General features: G+C 38.8%; 1 protein-coding gene across 11 annotated transcripts in view; it reads right to left on the reverse strand.

Annotated features, from left to right (window-relative positions):
* LOC149125604 (uncharacterized) overlaps positions 1-19,220 on the reverse strand; it is a 157,653-nt gene that overhangs the window by 11,946 nt on the left and 126,487 nt on the right. For 4 of the 11 annotated variants that reach the window (XM_089300277.1, XM_089300280.1, XM_089300281.1 and 1 more), the window contains one exon: positions 6,260-6,461. The exons of 3 other annotated variants lie outside the window; for them this stretch is intronic. In XM_089300277.1, coding sequence (XP_089156403.1) covers positions 6,303-6,461 — 159 coding nt within the window. In that variant the 3' untranslated portion in view covers positions 6,260-6,302. Of the gene's footprint in view, positions 1-4,595; positions 4,825-6,259; positions 6,462-19,220 lie in introns of all 11 variants that reach the window. 4 more of the 11 variants (XM_089300276.1, XM_089300275.1, XR_016210827.1 and 1 more) reach the window with 2 other exon arrangements.

A 19,220-nucleotide genomic window follows, 5' to 3' on the forward strand; every position in this document is an offset into this window, starting at 1 on the left:
GTGCAGCAGGGAGGGCCTTGCATTTGACAAATTCTTGTCTTCTCTTGATCACACAGATTTCCCAGACTCCCCAGAGGATAGGTGTTACCGTGTGATTGAATTCTGGCCCACAGAATGTGAGAGAAATTAGGGTGATCGTACAAGGTGTTGTTCAAACCAGGACACTGCTAATAGTGAAAGAGGACATTAATAACTGTTGCCCTGGGAACTCAGACATCAACAGGGCCAGGTGATCACTATGGGGAGGAGGGAAGTGGCCACCCCAGGGCAGGCACAGGCCTAACTCCTCCCTCTCTTCTCCAGGCAGGAGGTGGAGGAGAGGATCTAGCAGAGGACTCAGTGGGGCTCCCAGATGGACGACTTGTGCTAAACTGTCAGGGAATGTGAACTCCACTGCTGTTGCTTTGTTTCTTCTTAAGATTTATTTTATTTATTTGAAAGGCAGAGTGACACAGACAGAGGGAAAAACAGAGAGAAAAAGAGAGCTTCCATCTGCTGGTTCACTCTCCAAATGGTTGCAGTGGTCAGACCTGAGCCAGGCAGAAGCCAGGAGCCCAGAATTCCATCCAGGTCTCTCATGTGAGTGGCAGCAGCCCGAGCACATGGAACATCTTCCACTGCCTTCCCAGGCACATTATCAGGGAGCTGGATCCTAGGTACAGTAGCCGGGGCTTGAACTAGGTCTCCAATATGAGATGTGGGCATTGCAAGTGCCAGCTTAATCCCCTGAGCCACAATGCTGGACCCCACTGCAATTAATTCAAATCAAGGTTTGCTACATGATTCTTGGCCTGATCAGTACAACATGGGACACAACGCTTCCCACAGCACAGCCTCTGCCTACCTCTTCAGCCTCACTTCTCACCACTTTCAGGCTTGAACTTCAGCTCTAGCAACTGATCTGCTCAGACATCCTGAAAAGCCTGCTTAGGTATCAGTTCCTCCCCTTGTCAAGGAGTTCCTTGATGGCAGAAACTTAATTATCTTTGTAGCATTTACTCCCTGGTGTAGCATATCTTTCACAAATATTTGTTGAATGAAAAAATACTTAATCAAGTGAAAAGTAAATCTTTCAACAATGGCTATGTCATGCCCAGAACTAAAAGTATCTGCACTATACTCCTATACTTCACAGTAGATCTTACATCTACACACCTCTATTCAAACTCAAGATTTGGGGCAAATGAGCTGTACACTTTAGTAGCCCTAAAATACACATGTAAAATTATTCCTTCTATTCACCGTCAATGTCACTTTATTTTCACTCCTTCCAATCCCATTTACAAGCTTGCACACTTTAACTCACTTCCTGGGGGAATATTTGAGTTAATTAACAACAGTGGAATAAGTTCGAGGGAAAAGAAGGAATTAAGATTTTAAGTTCAGATCCTTATGCTGGCCAATAATCCCCACACGAGGTGCTTTGGCTCAGCAGTGGGATTTACCTCTTCTGCTTCCAAAGATGATTAAGAGTTGATGTATAATTGACAATGATGTACACTGGAGCATGTTATCAACTCAAGAAAGGGGCTTTGCCGGCATGATTTCATTAATGTGAATGGTGGTTAAGCTGCACACACAGAGCATAATGTCCTCTTTGCTCTAAGCAAAGGAGGGGCTTTCATTGCCTAGATTATGAAATATTGATTAATTCATGTATGCTCAGACATCCATCTGAAAATGGCATCATTCAATCTGTCACTCCTCCCCTCTCAACCACAAATAAAAACACAATGGCAGGCCTGGGGAGAACAAAAAGAGTGAAGACGGGGTGGAAATAACTAAGGAGGGTCAGAGTCAAGAAAAAAAAAAGGCTGCAAATGAAATAGGCTGAACTGCACCCATAGGCACACAACACAAACACACAATCACACACACACAACACTCACTCTAGTGATTACTGCAGCTTTGCTTTCATACCAGATATTAGGGAAACATTAATTAGAGAGACATCTCATGAATCCATTTCTCAGTTCATTAATTATGCGTCAAAGCCAAGTTTTTGGTGACCTGCCATAGATAATCTTGTTCTGATAAAGACCCAAAGCTGCCCATTGCACAACAGTTATGGGGCTTTCCTGAATTCAAGGGACAGCACTCATGATCTACTTAATTTCTATGTACAGATTTGTGTTCAGTCTTAAATATTCTGTGATTATGAAATGCCCTTTAAACTGCCTAGGACTGTTTCTTAGCTAATACTTCATCCATTTCCGTCACAGGCACGTTAGATTCTATTCAACTAAGAGAAAATAAGCAACACAATGTTGTGAATTCACTTAATCCCACTAAAGTGGATACTTTCAGATGGTTAAATGGTAAATTCAGGTGATATGTATTTATCAAAATAAAAGAAGAAAAATTAAAAGAGGCTTATGATTTTTAGAAAAGTTATATTTTATGACACTAAAAATGAAAAAAAGAGTTCAAAAATTTGGTACCAAAAGACTGTTTAACCTCAAAATGTTTCTCCTTTTGTGCAGAGAAAATACTATGAGATGGGCTATAGAGCCCAGATGACCTCCATTATACTGTAGATAGAGCTTTGAGAAAAGCAGAGATTTTGAATGACTTAATCCACAAACATTAATTGAGCATCTGGAATATTAGCGCTGTACAAGTTGATTTGGAGGTACTTGTATTTAATCACATCCAATCTTCTGCTATATTATTCCCTATGCTCCTGCCTCCTTTCTTTATCACCAACTAGTGTTACAACTCCCTCTGACCCCAAGATAAGTAAACGTTAACAGATTTACCAGAGTTTGGGGTGTGAGCATGCAAAAAGTTAAGGGCTGCTTCCATTGGTGATAGGTTCACATTTTCCCATTTTGTAAGTGTCACTTTTGAGGAATACTTCAGATTCAAAAAGAGTCTCATATTGAATGGTATAGTGTCACACTTAGTGGGTACACAGCAAATATCAACTGACTCAGTAAATTCTTAACCTTTGTAGTGAGAGGGCCAGCACTGTGGCAGGTTGCGATGCCCACATCCATGTCAAGTGCTAGTTCAAGTCCCAACACCTCCACATATGATCCAGCTTCCAGCTACTGCATCCTGGGAGGCAGTGGATGACAGCTCAAGTGCTTGGACCCATGTGACTCATGTGGAGATCTGGGATCCTGGCTTTGGCCTGGCACAGGCTTGGCTGTTGTAGGCATTTGGGGAATGAACCCGTAGAATAGAAAATTTCTTTCTCTCCCTCTCTTCCTCCCTCCCTCCTTCCCTTGCTTCCTTCTTCTGTTCTTTCCTTTTTCCTTCACTATTTTCTCTTCTTCTTTTCTATCTCTCTGTGTCTTTCAATTTCATGAAAATATGTAGATCAACACTGAAGAGAGAGAGAGAGAGAGAGAGAGAGAGAGAGCAAGCTCACCAGCATTACACATAATCAAATCCTATCTTCTGGGTGTAAATTGATTGATCCTGGAGTTTAGAAAGGAATTTTTTCACTCAACAATACATAACAAAAGTTAGTTGTAGCAGTTGTTGTCTAGTATTGTCTTGAGACAAAATGCTGGTCAATAAATAAAAATTAAATTTGAAATAACAAAGAAAAAAGCAGTCAAGCATTTAATGAGAAATATTTTCCCCTTTGTCTAATTTTTTGATAATTTTATTTAAATGAAACAAACCAATAATACCCCCAAAGAAAGTTGTACCTTATTTGTTAAATTCCTTTAGTTACTTCTCCTTCTTTCCTTATTTAAAATCTTTAAGTTTAAGAAGATTTACTTAGTGAACAGGTTGAATCACTTAAATTATTGCATCTTTTTCATTAGATCTACAATTTTGTTCCTATTTAATCTCATTCCCCTGCAGGAGGGATGGTCTTGGATCACTACAGCTTGCAGGTGACCAAGGAAGAAGCTAGAAGCATCTCTAGCCCAACACCAAGTATTGTGTGGAACAAGGGGGAAAGCATCCAAGCTTATCTCAGTGATTGATGCTCATCCATACACTGGGGATCTAAGGTAACTGATAAGATCCTTGCTAGGGAACCAAGTGGTCAAAGAACAGTAGGTCTAAATGGATAGGCAGTGTTTTTGCACACTTCTTTTTATTGCCTTCAGTGGGCAGATCCAATTAAGCTCTTGAGAACATTAAGAGCATCGGGACAGATTATGTTCCAATATACTCAACACGGAGCATATGTGTGATATTTTGTTTTAATTTTTTAATATTTAGTTAATCATGTTCAGAGCAAGAGCTAGGGAGAGAAACCTTTCATTCGCTGGTTCACTCTCCAGATGCTCACAATAAACAAGGCTGAAGCCAGGATCCTGGAACTTTCTCCCACACAAGTGGTGGAAATCCAAATATCTAAGCCATCACCTGCTGCTTTCCAGGATGTATTAGCAAAAGGCTGGACCAGAAGTGAAGGAGCTGGGACTTGACCAAGGCATTCTCATATGAGACGGGGCAACCGAAGTGGCAGCTTAACCTGCTGTACCACAACACTTGCCCCCAGTTGTATGGTGTTTTAAAATTTCACATACAGCATTTCAGCAGTGGCTTGAATCAACCCTGTGAAGTAGATATTAAGAACACCCACATTTAACAGATGAGGATAGGACAAAACAATGTGACATCACCTTAGAGAGCATTTGGGGCCTGATCTCTGCTCCTCTGGCCACCTAGAATCAACTTTGGCTCCATCTTGGCGCAGAGTCACTGCTCCAGTTGGAAGAATCAGTCTGCAGACATACTGCCTGCTCACCCCCCACTGACTGGCTAGTGAGAGAAGCAGCAATGATGGGGACTCCATTCAAACTAGGAGTCTTGGTGAAACTTTTGAGATTTCTGCTTCTTACTCAGAAAGTCCTAGAAGAAAGGCAACAAGAAGTAGTGGTCAAGTGTGAGGCTTCATTAAGTCATCCACTGTTAGATCTCTAAATTGTCTTTGATGAGAGATTTTGAGTATATGACCCAGAAGCAATTAAAACATAAATGCTCATTTTTATTTAAGACTCCTTCTTCCAATGCCATCTACTTATGTATGTGATAAGACTCAAGACATGCATCTGCAAAAATAAAAACTAGGGATTGGAGGCCAATGTTGTGGCTTGGTGGGTAAAGTCGCTTCCTGCAACACCGACATCTCATGTGGTTACCAATTCCTGTCCCCACTGCTCCAGTTCCAATCCAGCTCCCTGCTAATGGCCTGTGAAAGCAGCAGAAGATGGCCCCAAGTGCTTGGGCCCCTGCACCCACCTGGAGGAAGCTCTTGGCTCCTGGCTTTGGCCTGGCACAGCCTCACCTTATGTTTACTTCATTAAGAGATGCATTTGAAGTAAAATTATATTTAATTGTTAAGGTCACTTGTCAAATATCATAAAGTTTTTGTCATCTTTTTTCATTTGGATCGACTATATACTAAAAATTGTAATGGTGAGTCATTCCATAAGAAGTTTGGACATCACTATTACAGGAAATTCTTAAAGTTTTAATTTGTATAAAATGTTTTCTTGAAGTGAATTGTGACTAAGTCACCAATTTGTTCAAGCCTAAATATGTATTAGAATAAAATTTGATAGTGAAATTGAATGGAAATGTATGACTGTAAGGGGAAATGATGCAAATATCTATTAATAAGAGCTTAATGAATTATTTTTAAATGAACAGTGGGAGTATTAAATTGCTACAATACTTAGCATTAGTTACCATTCTAAAAGAGGTACATCAGCTTTATTTTTAAGAACATTTAAAACATGAGATAAAGTACATCCTCTTCAATGATTTGCATTTACAACAAATATTTCAACTGCAAAAATGTTCAAGAAGGCCACACATTTATTTGAAAAACAAAATTTTTCAAAATTTTATTAGGTTGCATTGTAAGCAGAAAAGTTTCAAGAGCACTGTACTACAAGAAGACATTGCTATCCTAATACTTGCAAATCAAACACAGATAATTCTAAAAGTACCCCTAAAATCTATGGAAGAAAGCAGAGCACAGTATCTTAAGATTATAAAATCATAACACTTCATCACTAAAGCAAACATGATCAACCAAAATATTTGAGACTCATTTGATATCTCCAAATCAACAGTTTGGTTCTTCTTCTACTACCTTTTAAGATTTACTGGCTAGCCCATGATACAAATCAAACAAGAGACAAGAACATTAGAAATAATGTAAAAATAATCTCGCGATTCTGTGTTATTTGTAGTGATGAGCCACAGTATTATTTTATTATGTAATAAAGGAACACGCACACACATAATCACAGAATCCTTGGTCCCCAGCATAACTCACCTGACTGATGCGTGGGATTTCATCACACTTCCCCAGGAGTGACTTACCCAGATGGAATCGCATACACGTAAATAAGGAAGATGGACATTGTACACAGGAACAACATATCAAACAGGAAATGACAATCTTCATGTTTCAATTTGTCTTTGGCAAATTGACAATAAATGTCAAAGTTAAAATGGAATTGATTTTTAATGAAAATCTAAGGAGAAAAAACATTAAAAATCACCTTTGCTGGGCCTATGAGAACATGGAGTTCTGTTATGCATGCGTGAGGAAAAAGTTTTACAGTCTAAACACATTGGAACTCCCTAGTGTAAAACACTCTAAGCTGAATTATGGGAAAAGTCAATGTCATATCAGCCCAAACAATTGCCCTGCATCAGAATGAAAAGAAGGAAATGTTGTTCTGAATAGCTTGCCAAGGTTAAAGAAAAGTAGAACAGTTGCCAAAGACGAAGTAGATGTAATAGACTAAAAGAATGTATTCTAGTTTGTGTTTGACACTTACATTTTGAAATAGGTCATTATCTTCACACTTTAGGGCAAATAGTACCATATTAGAGGAAAACGGAGCAAAAGGGAGTGGGAGGAGATAAACTAGAGCTTAAGAGTTAACTACAAGATATGCATCTTAATTTTTATGCTTAATCAGTACCTCTTTCAATTCATTATGGGGCACACGAATGCTGTTTTCCCTTTATAGCATTTGGTGTGAGATGAAGATGAGTTAACTATAAAAGCAGTAGATTGGGATATTCCCATAGTAAAAAAAATGATCAACATTGCATTTCTTATATAAGCTTGAGTAGGAGCTCCCTTATCACATTATGTGGTAGCATATTTTAATACTTCTCAATTAAGGAAATTCACCTGAACAAATGGATTACTGTCCCTTTCCCCTTCTGTGCCATGACCCCGTGGCACCCTCTCCATGCCAGGGGTCTGCATGCATGGATGAGGAACCACTGGCTACTAACATAACTTAGAAAGTGGTGCTTATTTATTTGTGCCTTTACATAAACATGCATCACGAATATTGATTCTACTGTTTTGTTTCTCAGACGTGTATTTGTCATTACAGGTATACAAGCAGATGAGGAAAACCAGAATTCTCAGAACCTTTTTTCTCTCTCTACCAAGCTGAGTGTTTCTCTACTAACACAGAGTATAAAGCTAGCACAGGCATTGCTTTGTAAAAGTTCTTGCTCCCTAACTGCTGTTTAGAGCGCTTCATGACATTGACATTACCTACGAAAAAGAATCCAGATCCCTGTGGGCTGGGAATCTTTGCACAATACAGCTTGCAAGCTGGCATGCCGCTTGGCAGTCCTACAGAGAAGCTAAGGAACAAACGGCAAAGACTGTGTTCACATAGTCGGTAATGACAATTTTGCACTGGGGCACAGGCCTGAGAAAATTTCTTGCCTTGATAAACCATGTACACTTCCTTTATATTGAAGATTAACTCTGCTGTTAACCCAGGACTTCTCTTAAGTATGAATTCACTTTTGTGGGAAGAATGAGAAAGAAAAGATTTCCGCTTTCTCCATGTAAGACAGATAATTTCTTTAGTTTTCTTGGTGAGGGAAGCTGGAAAACAATCTTTCCTGATTTCTGCTCAGTGCACACATACAGAACTGATGAATGCTAATAGGATTCATGCATTTTAAAAGAGTGCACTCAATCTCAGGATTATAAATATCATTTGGAAAGTTTGTGATTAGAATTTATTGGTATGCACTTAATCCAGGTCAATTTTAAACCTTTAAACTGTTAAGTTTAAATGAACAGAATTATCTCCACTAAATCACATTTAATGCTGTATGTAGATAGAAAATTATAGTACTGCTATGTTTGCACTTTATTAGAGAAAAAGCAATCATATCTAAATGAAATCTTTTTCAGGTTTCATGGAATATCCTGCTTGAAATTATAAGTTTCTGAAAAAATATGCCATCATTTGACGATTCCAATTTTGACTTTCTTTTTCTAAACATGCCCATGTCAGGGCTGAGCAAATAGAGTATATAAGATAATGAAATCTTACTTACATAGTACAATGTTTTTCTAAACCGCAGTTCAAACATGAAATAAGACAATCTAGTTTTCCACCAGGGAAATTATTATCTGCTTCATATGTACCGTATTAATTAGATTAGGCCCAAATCCTAGTAGTTTGCATAATTGTATTTAATTTGCCAGAAGGGGTCAAATTGTAGCATTGGACCTCTGCTACAAGGCAATGATGTTTACTCAGCAAAAGCATATCACGCTCTAAAGAAACGAAAAAGCATTTGTCATTTTAGAAAAATAAAACATAGCTTTCAGATGCCCAAATTTTTAGCTTTGAAACATAAAAACTCCAGAAGTGTCCATGGTTTAATATTTATAATTATAGAACATGGCTAAAAATTAATTATAAGCTGATTAATTTTATTCTGTTCCAGTTTAGTTCCTTGTTTGTGTTTTCTAGTCAGTTAGCTAACCCGCCATTAAAATGTAAAATTTCAGACACTGAACTGTTGTCATTGCTTCTTTCCTATTACACTTCCTTCTCTTGAAGAAGATATGTTTTCTCCGTATTAAGTAATTTTTATCACTCTTCATCTCTCCCCTTTAGAAGCAGGTGTTCTTGGAGCGTGGGCAGGAGGGAGGGCCGGGTGGGGAGTGCTAAGATGTTCCCTTATCTGTATATATGAAATATATGAAACTTGTACACCTTACATAAAATTCTAAATAAATGTAAGATATTCTATGAGCAACCTTGCTGTGTAAAAAATCAACTGAGGAAGAACTTCTGGAACATATTTACCATGGAGCCAAGAGGATCATCAAAATTATGCAAGGGGTGGAAAATTTGCTATCAGAAAACCTCAAATGTTTTGGTAAGAATTTTTTTTCCAAACTCTATTGGACATTGTATTGCTCTTAGGTAAAAGTGTCCAAGTATGCTTGCTCTTCAGTGACTTTGGGCCCCCTGGCCACCCTGAAAATCAAACCTGTTATAGAGATCCAGGTCTACCCTGGAATTCTGCACTTGGTTAGCCCAACCCCTTTCTGCAGCAGTGGTATTCAAACATGTATTATCACAAGAATCATCCAGAGCATTTTTAGTAAAATACATATTTCCTGAGAACCAGCCCCCATTTATGGATTGGAATCTCAGAGATGGGAGTTGGGATGGGTGTGGGAGTAAGGTGAAGCAAAATCAGGGGCTGGCATTTTTAAAAACATTTCCCAGAGGATTTTTCAAGACTGGCTTTCTTGAGATGTAATTCTATACCCCACATTTTTTCTCATTTACAATATGCCATCCTGTGGCTTTCAATATGTTTAAAGATATGTGCAAGTACCAGAACTGTTCAGTTTAGAAACCTTTTGACTGTCTCAAAAGAAACCCCATACTCTTTGGCTGTTACTCTATTACACCTCCATCTCTCAGCTCTAAGCAACCATTTCTGTCTCCATAGATTTCCCTATGCTGGATTGTCACATGAATACAAGCGTACATCCTGTGGTTTATTTTTGGTTGGTTTCTTTCAAGTAGCACAATGTTTTTGTGGTTCATCCAAGTTCTTGCATGTATGAAGACTACGATCTTTTTACAGGCAAATAATATTCCAGGGTGTGTATATATCACAATTTGTTTATCCATTCAGTCCTCAAAGGGTTCTCAGAGGATTTTGATTATTAGCTGCATTGGGCAACTGCTGATATAACATGGCCAAGTGTTGATCTCAGGGCAATTCCCAGCTCTTCTCAAAAAGCAGCGGGGATCCTGAATTGCATGAGGGGAGGGGCAGCACAGGCTTCCAAGGAAAGGGGTTTGGGATGCAATTCTGGATCTGCAATGTTAAAGTCAGTTGTTCTGGCCAGGGCCACTAGTTGTCTTTGCCTCCATTTCCTCACTGATAGAATGGGAATAAATTATCTCTACTTCATAGAATTATTATATGAATAACTGGGACAACTGGAATAAAGTGCATAAAATCGTCTGGTACACAAATACTTTATACATGAAAGTGATTATTCTTGCTCTTATCTTCTTTTTGGAACAAAATCAAAACAGCCATCTAAATACAGAATTATAGACATTATAGATTATTTCCAACTAGGAAATAAGTTATATAAATAAAACAAGCCTCCCAAGTTATTAAAGATCAAAATGTTGGTTGGAAAGTGTAATTCCTTCACTTTTTTCAACTGAAGTATAAGTAATAAATAAAGTGTACTTTTTCATTTTAGAAAAAAATAATTTTTGATTAAGATTAGAAATAAAAATTTCTTGCTTTTTGTGTTTTTGAAGTCTACATATTCTTTGCATGCTGAATCTTTGGAAATTTCTACTCCTATAGTTGTATGTGTATATGAAGTATATATACATATTCATACACTTATAATACATTCATACAATTATGACTAACACTTATTAAGCCCTTGTTATACACCAGTATTATATTTCATGTGCATTAATAAATAGTACTGAATTCTTCCAACAACTTCACATGATCAGTTAAGGTAGCTGAATCACAGTGTAGTCAAGACCCTTGCTCTGGCTCATGTGGCAAGAGGGTAGAAGAACCTGAGCCATTAGCCATGACACTTCAGAAAGCTTTTCTTCCACATTTGTATACAAGATAGTAGAATAGACATTGTTCCTGAACTACTGAATGATGTTTCTACAGCTCCAAAGAGCTTTCAATGGAAGTTTCTGTACTGCAAAAGAAACAGTCAGGAAAGTGAAGAGGCAACCGACAGAATGGGAAAAAAAAATTTGCAAACTATGCAACAGATAAAGGATTAATAACCAGAATCTACAAAGAGCTCAAGAAACTCCACAACAACAAAACCAACAACCCACTTAAGAGATGGGCCAAGGACCTCAGTAGACATTTTTCAAAAGAGGAAATCCAAATGGCCAACAGACACATGAAAAAAATGTTCAGGATCACTAGCAATCAGGGAAATGCAAATCAAAACCACAATGAGGTTTCACCTCACCCCGGTGAGAATGGCTCACATTCAGAAATCTACCAACAACAGATGCTGGTGAGGATGTGGGGAAAAGGGACACTAACCCACTGTTGGTGGGAATGCAAACTGGTCAAGCCATTATGTAAGTCAGTCTGGAGAGTCCTCAGAAACCTGAATATAACCCTACCATACAACCCAGCCATCCCACTCCTTGGAATTTACCCAAAGGAAATTAAATTGGCAAATAAAAAAGCTGTCTGCACCTTAATGTTTATTGCAGCTCAATTCACAATAGCTAAGACCTGGAATCAACCTAAATGCCCATCAACGGTAGACTGGATAAAGAAATTATGGGACACATACTCTATAGAAAACTATACAGAAGTAAAAAAAAAAAAAAAAAAAAAAAAAAAAAAAAAAAAAAAAAAAAAAACCGAAATCTGGTCATTTACAACAAAATGGAGGAATCTGGAAAACATCATGCTGAATGAAATAAGCCAGTCCCAAAGGGACAAATATCATATGTTCTCCCTGATCGGTGACAACTAACCGAGCATCAGAAAGGAAATCTGTTGAAGTGAAATGGACACTATGAGAAACAGTGACTTGATCAGCCCTTGCCCTGACTGTTGATGAACAACTTAATACTTTATCCCTTTTAGTATTTTTTTTTGTTCTACTTAATACTATTGGTTGAACTGTGTAATTAATGCACAATTATTCTTAAGTGTAGAAATTTAACTGAAAAGTAATCCCTGTTAAATATAAGAGTGGGAATAAGAGAGGGAGGAGATGTACAATTTGGGACATGCTCAATTGGACTTGCCCCAAATGGTAGAGCTGGAAATGTGCCAAGGGATTCCAATTCAATCCCATCAAGGTTGCATGTACCAATGCCATCTCACTAGTTCAAGTGATCAATTTCAGTTCACAGTTGATCACACTGATAGGTCTAAGAGTCAAAGGGATCACACAAACAAGACTAGTATCTGCTAATACTAACTGATAGAATAAAAAAGGGAGAGAACGATCCAACATGGGAAGCGGGATTCACAGCAGACTCACAGGATGGCAGATGTCCTAAACAGCACTCTGGCCTCAGAATCAGCCTTTAAGGCATTCGGATCTGGCTGAAGAGCCCATGAGAGTATTTTAGGCATGGAAAGCCAAGACACTCTGGCAAAACAAAACAAAACAAAACAAACAAACAAACAACCTATATGAAAGATCTCTTCAAGTGAGATCCCACTGGAAAGAACAGGTCATCAAAGAAGGAGGTACCTTTCTCTGAAGGGAGGAGAGAACTTCCACTTTGACTATGACCTTGTCTAAGTAAGATCAGAGTCAGTGAACTCAAAAGGCCTTCATAGCCTTGGCAACTCATGACAAGAGCCTAGGGAGATTACTGACACCATAAACAAGAGTGTCAATTTGTTAAGTCAACAATAGGAGTCACTGTGCACTTACTCCTCATGTAGGATCTCCATCCTTAATGTGTAGTTCAATGTGAATTAATGCTGTGACTAGTACTCAAATAGTATTTTACACTTTGTGTTTCTGTGTGGGTGCAAACTGTGGAAATCTTTACTTAATATATGCTAAATTGATCCTCTGTATATAAAGATAATTGAAAATGAATCTTGATGTGAATGGAAAGGGAGAAGGAGCGGGAGAGGGGAGGGTTGTGGGTGGGAGGGCAGTTATGGGGGGGGGAAGCCATTGTAATCCATAAGCTGTACTTTGGAAATTTATAATCATTACATAAAAGTTAAAAAAAATAGAAATCAGTGCAATTCTCAATTCATAGACAAAATATGGAGACAAGGTGATGATGTGGTATCCTAGTGCACTTAGCTACACTAAGTTCTTCTGTCTTCCAACCTGGCCTCTTTCCATCGCACTAAAGAGTCTAGGCAGCAGGTTTCATTTATCCTTTTATTTTTTTTTATCTTTTATTTAATGAATATAAATTTCCAAAGTACGTCTCATGGGTTACAATGGCTTTCCCCCCCATACCGTCCCTCCCACCCACCACCCTCCCCTTTCCCACTCCCTCTCCCCTTCCATTCACATCAAGATTCATTTTCGATTATCTTAGTATACAGAAGATTAGCTTAGTATACCTTAAGTAAGGATTTCAACAGTTTGTTCCCACACAGAAACATAAAGTGAAAAATAATAGATGATTTTTTTTAAATGATGATGAAATCAGATCAGACCTATTGTCATGTTTAATCCCAGTGAGAGTCAAGTTGGGAATTGATAGTTTCTTTTTTTTTTTTTTTTTAAACAGAAGATCAGTTTAGTGTACATTAAGTAAAGATTTCAACAGTTTGCACCCCCATAGAAACTGGATTTCCACGTGCAGAAGCATGAAGCAAGACCCCTACCTTACACCTTACACAAAAATCCACTCAACGTGGATTAAAGACCTAAATCTACGTCCTGACACCATTAAGTTATTAGAGAACATTGGAGAAACCCTTCAAGATATTGGCACAGGCAAAGAATTTCTGGAAAAGACCCAGGAGGCACAGACAGTCAAAGCCAAAATCAACTATTGGGATTGCATCAAATTGAGAAGTTTCTGTACTGCAAAAGAAACAGTCAGGAGAGTGAAGAGACAACCGTCAGAATGGGAAAAAATATTTGCAAACTATGCAACAGATAAAGGGTTAATAACCAGAATCTACAAAGAGATCAAGAAACTCCACAAAAACAAAACCAACAACCCACTTAAGAGATGGGCCAAGGACTTCAATAGACATTTTTCAAAAGAGGAAATCCAAATGGCCAACAGGCACATGAAAAAATGTTCAAGGTCACTAGCAATCAGGGAAATGCAAATCAAAACCACAATGAGGTTTCACCTCACCCCGGTTAGAATGGCTCACATACAGAAATCTACCAACAACAGATGCTGGCGAGGATGTGGGGAAAAAGGGACACTAACCCACTGTTGGTGGGAATGCAAACTGGTCAAGCCACTATGGAAATCAGTCTGGAGATTCCTCAGAAACCTGAAGATAACCCTACCGTTCGACCCAGCCATCCCACTCCTTGGAATTTACCCAAAGGAGTTTAAATTGATAAAGAAAAAAGCGGTCTGCACCCTAATGTTTATTGCAGCACAATTCACAATAGCCAAGACCTGGAACCAACCTAAATGCCCATCAATGGTAGACTGGATAAAGAAATTATGGGATATGTATTCTTTAGAATACTATACCGCAGTAAGAAACAACGAAATCCAGTCATTTGCAACAAAATGGAGGAATCTGGAACACATCATGCTGAGTGAAGTAAGCCAGTCCCAAAGGGACAAATACCATATGTTCTCCCTGATCGGTGACAACTGACTGAACACCAAAAAGGAAACCTCATTTATCCTTTTAAAGGCAAGTCAGTGTGAGAGTGTCAAGCGTATTCAGGGTCTTTCTTTTGTGTCGGCCTTAAGAGTCCTTACTTTACCCTCCTGCTGAAATACCCCTCCCCATTCTTAAGGCTCAGATCAAATGCAACCCCTTCTGTGGGAATTTCTTTCCTTTTTTAAAGTTCAGAACTGGCTTCTTTCTTTTTGCTCCCAAGGTACATTGTCATTTCATATTATTGTATTTTGGGGCATTACTTAAAGACTAAACCAAAGAAAAGCAGCCTCGTGTAGTGCACTGGTTTTCAAACTGAGATCTACGGCCGCACTCCCCTGAGACCCAGGATAGGTCAAAGGAGTATCTCCGCACTTCGTGCCCTGATTAATTAGAGTTCTGCTGTCATCTTCTTGCTTTATTTGCATTTCAGCTTTCATCTATCTGGCTTATTTCCATTCCAACAGTAAGTTTCTTGACAGGAAAGGAAAATTGTGAAAATCAATGGTGTTGCGGAAAGACTATGGAGCTCTGGAGCCAGGCCAGAGTACGAGGCTCTGTTACACATACGGGTCACCCAGCTGTAAGGTGTGAATAACATGTGTGTAACAGCATAGAGCCCAACAGAGTAGAGCTCATACATTAGGTCCTTTCCCTTTTTATATTATTTATTTCCCTGCCAGCTTGTAAGCTCTGTATATCCTCCGTAACTAGCATAAGGCCTAGATTAATACTCACTAAGCAGAAGCAAATGTGATGAGATGCTAGAATGAAATGGGGTCAATTTTATGACGAACTTTGAATGCAATGTTAAAATTTTAAAGTGAAATTTTGAAAGGAAGATTTATGATAAGATTTGTTTTATCAAATAGATAATGCAGTTTGAGTCCCAGCCACTCCACTTCTAACTCAACTTACTGCTAGTGAACCCAGGAAGATTGCAGAAGATGGCCCACTTGCTGGGGCCCCTGCCACTTGTGTGGGACACCTAGATGGAGTTCCTGGCTCCCAGCTTCAGCCTAGCATAGATCTGGCTATTGCAGACATTTGGGAACTGAACCAGTGAATGGAAGGTCTGTGTCTCTGTCTCTTTTGTTCTTGCCCTGGCTCTCACTCTGCCTTTCAAAATAAATTAATAAACCTTTGAAAAACTCTATATTCTTAACAGAAGAGGCTGAGAGCATAAGTAGGCTTGGAGGTAGAGTGCAGAATCTGGGGTGGGCAATTAGCCCAACAGTTAAGACACCAGTGAGCATGCCCATGTTCCACATTGAAGGAAGTGTCTGAGTTCAATGCTCAGCTCCAACTCCTGACTCCAGCTTCCTGCTATTGCAGACCCTGAGAAGCAGCAGTGATGCTCAAGTAATTGGGTTTCTGCCACACATGTGAGAGACCTGAGTTGCACTCCCAGCTTCTTGCATCAGCCTGGTGCAACAGCCCTGGCCATTGTGGGCCTTAGGGAAGTGAAGCAATGGATGATAGTGCTTTCACTGCCCTCTCCCTTCCCTCAAATAAGTAAATAATTTGATTTTTTTAAAAAAAGAGTGAGTTTAGATAACACCCTCACCATTTATTAGCTATGTGACTATGGGAAAGCCACTTAACCTCATTTCCCCCATCTGTACTACGCTTACTCTTTACAATCACTTTTTTCCACACACACTTCTCTCACCGCAACTTCCCCTCCTCCAGTACACCCAGCACCCTAACATAACTAAATAGTTTTGTCTTCAGTGTTAGCATTTAACCCAGCATTTCCCTTCTACTAACTCTGTTTTCCTAAGAGAAAAATGCTTTAATTTTAGATAAATCCTTTCATTCCACAATTAGAGATAAGGAGCTTGAACATACAAATATCTGAAGCAGTTTTAGCTATAAATGATGATATCAAACTCTTTCCTGTTTGGATGGAGGAGGCGTGTTGGAGGGCAAGAAAGCATTGGGTCCTTGGGAGGGGAAAGAGCAGACTAGAGCCAGGGGAGATTGCCTTATCCAATTATCCAATTTACTCGTGGTTCTGCACTGCTCAACTTCAGCTAAGAACAAGCAGAAAAGCTGGGCACAGCAGTTCTGTGTGGCTATGCACAGACAAATCATCACAAAAACTATGATTGGAAAATAAGCTTAGGCAGAGATCTAATCTACGATAGAATATTTATAAAAATGGGTGGAATTCTGGATGGAATGTCAACTGTTTCAAACAAGAGAATTGTAATCAGATGCTGGGTATTAAGAAACCAAATTAACACTATAGTTCAAACTTTGGTGCAACAAAAGCTATTGTGGGAAAATCCTCTACAAAAGAGCCTCATTTCTAAGCCTTAACTTGGAATGACAGTTAAATTAATTAAGATCACAGTTATTATATTTTATAAACCCAATATAGACAGGGCCATACAGTCCATTTTATTAAGTATAGTACATAGGTGTGTGATACTAGTAAGAAAAATTGATATTAGGAACTGGCAACATTTGAAATAAAAACCTAAAATCCTATGATCTACCTAAGTACATCTTTTAAAGTCAATTTTTCCAAACAAACTGATTTTTTTTCCTTTTCCTCAACTTTTTTACAGTGCCCCTGTATATTTGATAGTCCTAGCTATGCCACTGTCTTGAACAAGGTCAGCACCTCATTAGTGTTGCTAACCAAGTATACACATGTTGTGGCTAGCTGGTATCATAATCCCCATTCTAATGAATGCTTTGTACCATATTCTATTTCTAAAACATTTGAATATTTATTTGGTGAACTGTTCTTAACCAATCAGGAAAGAACACATGGCAGCATTCCACGAGCTTCATTCACGGAACAAGAAGAATCTATTTCATGGGAGCTAAAAGCTCTCTGTAGTCCCAATGTGCCATTTAAAATAAATTAGCCACTTTTTTCCACTGGGGTCTCTCACAGAGATCCTTCATGTAGGACATTTTTTTGCTACAGTGTCTTGATTTTTCATGCCTCATGGGCTTTTAGGCCAGACCAGAATGCCTTAAGGGATGATTCTGAGGTCAGAATGTTACTTAAAGTGATGGTCACTCTATGACTCTGCTGTGTGGTCTGCTTCCCATGTTGGAACATTCTCTCCTTTTTAATTCTATCTATTATTATTATCACACAGTTGATTGTATTTATATGATCCCTTTATCACTTAATCCTATCTATATGATCACTTGAACACTTAATATGATCTCTTGAACACTTAAGATGGCATTTTTATCACCTAGCTTAATGGGATTTGGGGTCCCATGACAAATTTTTTTAAAGATTTATTTTTATTTATTTTGAAAGACAGAGTTAAGAGAGAGGTAGAGACAGAGAGAGAGGTCTTCCATCTGCTGGTTCTCTCCCCAGATGGCCGCAACGGCCGGAGCTGGGCTGCTCTGAAGCCAGGAGCCAGGAGCTTTCCCATGTGGGTGCAGGGGCCCTAGGACTTGGGCCATCTTTCACTGCTTTCCCAGGCCATAGCAGAGAGCTGGATCAGAAGAGGAGCAGCTGGGACTAGAACCAGTGCCCAGGCCAGGGCATTAACCCACTGCACCACAGCACGGGCCCCCCATGATAAATTTGTAAACCGTACCCTTAGAAGTAAGTCTGTAGGAATGTATGCAGAACTACACAGTTTTACAGTTACAAACTTCCTCCTCCCTCTCTTATTTGCACTCTTATTTTTTACTGAGATCCATCCTCAATTGACTTTATACATATATGATTAATTCTATGCTAAGTAAAGTGTTCAACAAATAGTATGAAGAAGAGAAAAAAAACTAAAGCAAAAAGCTATTCCTTGACAGTGAAGACAAAGGCTGTTCAAGTCTGTGCTTTTCACAGTATCAATTTCACTTCTACAGATTTCTTTTTAGGTACGCTATTAGTTATCACAGATCAGAGAGAACATATGGTATTTTTCCTTTTATGGCTGGCTTATTTCACTAAGTATGATGTTTTCCAGATTCATCCATTTTGTTGCAAATGACTGGAAATCATTTTTTTTTTGCCACTGTGTAGTATTCCATAGTTTCTTTATTTAGTCTTTGGTTGAGGAGCATTTAAGTTGATTCCATGTTTTAGCTATTGTGAATTGAGTTGCAATAAACATGGGGGTACAGATAACTCTTTTATTTCCTGATTCCATTTACCTTGGGTAAATTCCCAGGGGTGGGATGGCTGGGTCATATGGCAGATTTCTGAGGTATCGCCAAACTGTCTTCCATAATGGTTTTACCGGTTTACATTCACACCAACAATGGGTTAGGGTACCTTTATCCCCACATCCTCAACAGCATTTGTTGTTTGTTGATTTCTTTTTGAAAGCCATTCTAACTTGGGTGAGGTGAAACCTCATTGTGGTTTTGATTTGCATTTCCCTGACGGCTACTGATCCGGAACATTTTTTCATGTGTCTGTTGGCCCTTTGGATTTCCTCTTTTGAAATATGTCTAAGTCCTTTGCCCATTTCTTAACTGAGTTGTTTGTTTTGTTGTTGTGAAATTTCTTGATCTTTTATATATTCTGGTTATTTTATGAGAGACCCCAGTGGAGAGAAGTGGCCATTAAAGAAGGATGAACTTTTCTCTGAAGGGAGTAGAGAACTTCCACTTTGCTTATGGCCTTGTCT

Source organism: Oryctolagus cuniculus, chromosome 7 (assembly GCF_051225735.1).
Source record: "Oryctolagus cuniculus isolate XC-2025 breed Fujian yellow rabbit chromosome 7, ASM5122573v1, whole genome shotgun sequence".
NCBI classification, from domain to species: domain Eukaryota; kingdom Metazoa; phylum Chordata; class Mammalia; order Lagomorpha; family Leporidae; genus Oryctolagus; species Oryctolagus cuniculus.